Raw genomic sequence first — 6,323 nt, forward strand, 5'->3', positions numbered from 1 at the left:
TTTGCATTTTGTATTACATTAGACTATCTAAAGAGAAAATATTTAATGATAAAATTTCAAATATAATTTTGTATAGTGGCCTATTCAATATAATCCTGTTTTATTTTTCTTGCTATTCTTATGTGTTGTTTTTATATGTACCAATTGATATTAGAGCAATTTGAACTTAAAAACAAGTTTTCTACAACCTATAGAAATTGATATAGAAGATTTTTTTTTTCCTAACATACAACTTTATATTAATGGACATAATTTTAATTTGACAATTAAACTGAGCTAAAATTTTATCAAGATGTTTTAAAATCCTTGTTTAATATAAGGTTAACATTTTGTTGTAATTTGAAGATCAGGAAAGCTTTCAAATAAGGTCCAAAATTTACTATTCTAGATTTGCAATACTTTTCTAGTTGATATATAATTTAATTTATTTTTTTAATCTTTATTTAGAATTTGTTTTCCTAATATATAAGCGGCATAAAAAAGTTGCAATATAGATTTTTTTATTAGAGAAAATATTTAGTAATAACTAAAGTTTTTGTATAGGACCCTATTCGACATAATTCCAATTTGCTTGTTCTTGTGTTTCTTATGTTGTTTTTATTTATATCACCTCTCTCGATTAACCTTGCATCCCTTGTTAATTGAGTGGTTGTGCATCCCGCTGGACAAGCCACATATCTTCTTTCTCATTAAGCTTTACTTTATAAATACGAAAAACATAACCTTGGATGTTTTTCTCTATCATTATTAATAACTTAATCATTAAAGAATTTCCCTATCATTTCAAGGGAGAGCCTCAATTTCTTAACAATTATAATCCACTTCAACCTAAAAAGAGCACATTTTCAGTAAATATTTTTCCCTAACTTATCAAGAAATGTATGTTAGGCATCGAAGCACTAGCACCATAAGATAGGTGTGGTAGAGGTGCATATGTTACCGTGAATGTGTAGTAATATAAAAGCTAGATAAGATTTAAATTTATTGACATGAGATAGATCTTATTCATGAAACATGGGATAGTGTGAAAAGATCTATACAGGGAACCAAGTTTGAGATTAAGGGTCCGTTTATTTACTTTTAATTTTTGGTGTTTGCAGTGTAGAAAATGCAATAAGGTGTTTGGTAATACATCAAACCACGTTTTATACTGCGGGAATCCACTAAAAAATTGATTTGAAATACAGTTTTTGTGAAGCAGTTTTTATATAATTTTTTAACTGACTTACATAAACGCTGTTTATTTTTACATTTCAAAAGCACTTTTGAAAAACTTTGAATTTTTTTTTATTTTTTTATTTACTTAAAATTAATATTTTTTTTTGTATTTTCATATCAATTTGATGCGCTGATATCAAAAATAATTTTAAAAAAATAAAAAAAAATTATTTTAATACATGTCCAAGTAAAAATCACTTTAAAAATCAACTACAACACACTTCTAAACATAACTGACCAAACATTTTATACATGTTTTTAACTATACATAAACTCCAATCATAATTCTTACCAAATAAATATCTAAATCAAACTAATCAAACTTTTTTCAAAACTTACTTTTTTAAAATCAAAATCATAAAAGTTATCTTAAAAACAAACACACTAAGGCATTGTTATTGTATTTTTTTTTTATTTAATTCCTTTTACTTTGGTATAATTTATCTATAGTCAAAATATAAATAATTTTTTTTTTAATTAACATAGGACACAACTTGAAATGCCCTTTTATAAACGAATACTGGAACTTTGATATGCCATAACTTTTTATCGAAAGGCCTGTTAAAGCTATATATCAAATACTATTTTTGAAGTTAAAATTAACTTTAAAGGCCAACTTCTTAGCCATTTTAGTGATTTGAAATGCATGCATATCCTTTCGTGATAGCTCTAGTTTCAATATTGTACCCTTTTTATCTATCCAATTTTTTATTTTTATTTTTATTTTCTATGTTAATTCTTACCATTTTCGGATCTCATGTTGATTTTAATTAGTTATTGACAGACTATTTAATATCAAAATTTGTACGTATAGCCATTAATTATCATTTCAAATATTAAAAATTATTGCTAGTTTTTTCAACAATGTTTTTATGGATTTTTGAATCTGTGTGATTAATCTCTTCAGAATCACGGGTGAAAAGATTAAATAGAGGCAGAAACCATTCTATTCTTCAATAATATAAGAAGAAAGAATGCCAATCCTGGATAAAGCATTTTGAGATGAAAGAAAAATGCTAATTAAACTTCAATTTTCATGGAGCTCTATAACATAGCTGGAAGAAAACATCAACAGACAGAAAGGGTGAGACTAGCTAGCTAGAGGGTTCAGAAACAATTAATGGCCATTTTTAATTAGAATTGCATACCATCATGAGCAATTACCCTTGGAATGTTGCAGCAGAGTGATTGCTCATGATGTTATATCATTCTTTGAAAGTTTGAATCAGCCTTGGAATATTGCACCCATCAAGACCCTCCTCCCATAGCCGGAGCCCAATAATCGGCGCCGTTGTCACTTCCAACATGCTGGGTGCAAGACAGAGGAACCAAGCACAGTCCTCTACTCCTCAAATCTTTTGGGTTATCTTGATTATCCTGCAGACATTATCAAATGCATACACACACACAAAGTTTAGTGAGAAAAGAAAAAGAAAAAGAAGCGAAGGTACTAATTAATGAAATTTTCTTATAAACAAGCTCTTCAAACAATCTAATTCCAATGTCCAAAGGCATGTAAACTCGACGTTCCAGCTTTTGTACAAAACCAATAATTAAAGAGTCATAATGAGGAGGATAATCGTGATGATTGCAAAGTAATATATAGACTAAAACATAGTGTATTAATGCACAACAAGGGGAAATTAAGTTTATTAATTAGCATAAAGATATTAGACAGAGAAAAATAAGGGCCTGGTTAGGAGCTCCTTTTTCTTTTCAAGCAGATGTCATTCGACAACTGAATGGAAAATTAAAGAAAAGGAAAAAAATATTAACATTATCCATCTTTCCCAGCCCTTTTTTGATTCCCAACTAATAATTAACTCTAAAGTAGTCCCAAATTATGCTTTTAACTAGATAAATGTGCATAAAGCTAGGAACCTTGTTCTTTCATTGCTATTTTTATGAATGATAAAATACTGTTAAGTTTTTTTTTGCATTTATGCTTTCTTTCCACTTAACAAAACCATCCTAGTTGCTTTTTATAGAGGTGGTGGATCCAATAAAGCAATACCTGGCCTATGTCTTCAGACAATGCACTAACTCTTTCTTCTGGACCCTAACAAGAAATTCCTCCCCTCGTTAGTTAAACACGATTCGCAACGCTTGCCTAGTCAGTCAAGTGCATGCTGGGGGAGAGGGAGAGAGGGAGGGGAGGGGGGGGAGAGAGAGAGAGAGAGAGGATCTTGGTCTTGCATCGGGAAATGAGGAACAGTTATGTATAGGCACTTACAGATTGTTGATGGTTCCTCATATTTGGTGAGGCAGTGCCCAAGTAAGGGGAGCTAAGAGCCTGCAAAAATCAAGGGGGGTGCATGGAGGAGACAAAATAGAGAATAAGATTTTGTGACTTCCATAACTAAAGAATGGTAGAGAAAGAATGAATAATTGAACACTTTAACTGCATGCTCCTCACTGATTCTGAGCTGCTTGCAGAGAGTATAATTAAGTAAGATGTGGAAGAAACATCACCTCAATTTGACCCTGAAGGAATCTGATATACCCAATAGCTTCTAACAGGACAGAAGCCGTGTCAGTCTGCAAAAGAGCAACAGATCACCACACCCGAGTCATCTTTTTTATCCTTTAATGTTAAATAGAGAGCCAAATCACTAAAGATAAAGGACGATGTTTTTGTTTTTTTTTTTTTCGGTAAAAAAGAGAGAGAAGTTTGGACAGTGCAAAATTTAAAAGAAAAAAAAATTTCTTTTATGAGTTTTGACATAGAAAAGAAAAGAAAAACTGTTTGCTCAATTCTTTCCGTTTAGTTTGTAGATCAAGAAGGGGATGGTTTACCTTTCCAAAAGGGGAAACCATTTGGTGAAGAACTGTGATTCTATCACCTAACTTCTCCTTCCTCACCTGACTCCGTGGTAGCAAAATATATATTAGTAAATTATAGAGCACTAGCTAGGTTTATATATATATATATAAGACTATCATATTTTTAATAGATGAAACATAGCAGAAGAATCACACATGCTCAAAGAAATAGACAATCAAGAAAGACACTAAACGCCCACAGACACAGGCAGGCAGGCGCGCGCACATACAGAGAGAGAGAGAGAGAGAGAGATGCTGTGTGTCTTGTCACCTTGAGAGGTTGGCTTGAAGAGGGCTGAACCCTAGCCTTCTTACATACTCCACCTGTGGCGGTGCTATTACACTAGCAGAAAAGGAACAGAACAGAAGAAATTAGAGAAACCCAGATGAATAAATCACCAAGCAGGCTAGCTGATTGGAATTTATATGATTCAACAATTGATCGTGTCATGATAATTATTCATTAATTGCAGAACAGTTGATCTCATTTTATGAAACATGGAGACTTCATATATCTTACCTCGGAAGATTGATCGGGATGCTGATTCGCCCCATCAGCCTTGTTGTACGAGAAGTCTAATATATTAGTACTACTTATACTTGTGACGCAAGACCTAGGGGAAGAGACTGGCATCACTTGTGGCCAAGCTGGGGACCTAAGTGCCTGAAAGTCTTCATCCCCATGACCATATAAGCTGCTATTGTGGGAAACCTCTTGCTTTACATCAGCAACTACAGAAATACTTGGAGATGGATTTAAGATTTGGTCTTCCCAATTTTCCAACTTTTTAGCCTGAAATTGACTCATACCGTACCTATCTTCATCTCCTGAAGAACCACCCCTGAAGAACAAGTAATCAAATTATTGAAAGATCAACTCCCAAGTCAAGATGATCTGTAAATATTAGCATGACTGTCAGCTATATGTAAGGAAAATTCCTAAGAAGACACGCACACAGAATAAGGAGTAAGGAGTTAAATTTCTAGATAAAAAAAAATCTATGGAAAATAGCTCATGTACTACGTGAAAGGCTTTGAATTTTTAGGACAAGCAAAGGAGAAGAATCAAACAAGAAAAAAGGGAGATAAGAAAGATAGTATGAAAACAAAAATGAAATATGAATTGTGGATTAAAAAGTCAAATGAACTTATGAATTAAGTGTAGCATGTTACGTATTAACAAGATGAACTGCACAGAGAGAGAGAGAGAGAGAGAGAGAGAGAGTTACAAAAGTAGTTGGCTCCATGACAGTGGAAGCTCTTGATTATCAGGCAAAGGATTCGAAGAGAGTGAGGAAGATCCAAATACATATTGGGAGGGGAAGATAGATGGAGAAGAAGATAATAAAGCAGAAGTTTGCTGTGAAGGTGGATGCATGCTCCACCAGCTAGGGTTTCCTGCCATCATTAGCTTTGCAGTGATGAGCTTCGCCTCTGCAAAAAACACACCTTCAATTCACGCTTCAAAAGAGAATCATAAAAACAAAAGAAAATTCCCCTCGCTCTTTTTTTTTTTTTTGTTACTTCTCTTTCTTGATCACTTTGTCAAATTTCCTTGTCTATGCACCCATAAACCCCTTTGCTTAAAGCTTTGAGTGTCCTGTTTGCTTTCTCAGATGAGGCTGAAGAAACTTTGAGTCTGAGTCCTCAAAGAATTTTTATCGAGATGTGGGGTTAAGGAGCTCTGCATATGTTTCCTTCTCTTTCCTTCAATTCTTTCTTTCATTCATTCAGTATTCTTTTTTTATTCCCTGCTTTACCTTTATTATAAAGTGGGGCAAGAAAAGCTGGCGAGTTGTGTTTTCAGACCATAAACTAATTAATGGTTTTCTACAAGCTTATATTAATACCACCTTCCATGATTTGGGGCAGTACATTGTGATTGTTTTGAGAGATTGGAGAGTTACGGTAGGATTAGGGTACTGTAATAACATTATTTGCCACGCTTTCTCTTTATAAGTGCAATAATGCAAGTGAGCCAAAGGAAAAACACCAAATCTCAGTAGTCCCAACAATTCCACAATAATTCGAAAGGCTTACACTGGCAAAAGCTTTTACCCCCACACTTGTCATATGATATCTATGTTTTGCGCTGCTTTATGTTGTGTTTTGAGGTTGCTTATTTGCACTTTGTGCACATGCTTCTGAGATGAAAAAGACAGGGCGTTCTGTTATTTCGAAAGTAATCTACAAGTGACAAGAATATCCTTAAATATGTGTACGTACACTGTTAATCTAGCGTGTGTTTCAGTTGAAGAATGTTTTTCATAAATTTGTGTATA

At 33.2% G+C, this 6,323-nt stretch overlaps 1 protein-coding gene across 4 annotated transcripts; it reads right to left on the bottom strand.

Moving 5' to 3' along the window:
- Nucleotides 1–2,221: 2,221 nt before the first annotated feature.
- LOC118046202 (transcription factor bHLH68) lies at nt 2,222–5,859 on the bottom strand. Of its 4 annotated transcripts, XM_035055002.2 has the most exons (9): nt 5,566–5,858; nt 5,271–5,475; nt 4,562–4,883; nt 4,313–4,384; nt 4,015–4,080; nt 3,691–3,756; nt 3,452–3,511; nt 3,233–3,277; nt 2,222–2,595 (listed from the first exon to the last, which is right to left on the bottom strand). In XM_035055002.2, exons 2-9 carry the CDS (start codon nt 5,447–5,449, stop codon nt 2,467–2,469), a joined length of 939 nt encoding a protein of 312 aa, XP_034910893.1. In that variant the 5' UTR covers nt 5,450–5,475; nt 5,566–5,858; the 3' UTR covers nt 2,222–2,466. The 4 variants fall into 4 exon arrangements, with proteins under 4 accessions (XP_034910893.1, XP_034910896.1, XP_034910897.1 ...); XM_035055005.2 differs by having other exon boundaries at nt 5,271–5,858; XM_035055007.2 differs by having other exon boundaries at nt 2,457–2,595; nt 3,233–3,270; nt 5,271–5,859.
- Between the last annotated feature and the right edge of the window lie 464 nt (nt 5,860–6,323).

The sequence above is a fragment of the Populus alba genome, chromosome 1, assembly GCF_005239225.2.
Source record: "Populus alba chromosome 1, ASM523922v2, whole genome shotgun sequence".
Classification (NCBI taxonomy): Eukaryota; Viridiplantae; Streptophyta; class Magnoliopsida; order Malpighiales; family Salicaceae; genus Populus; species Populus alba.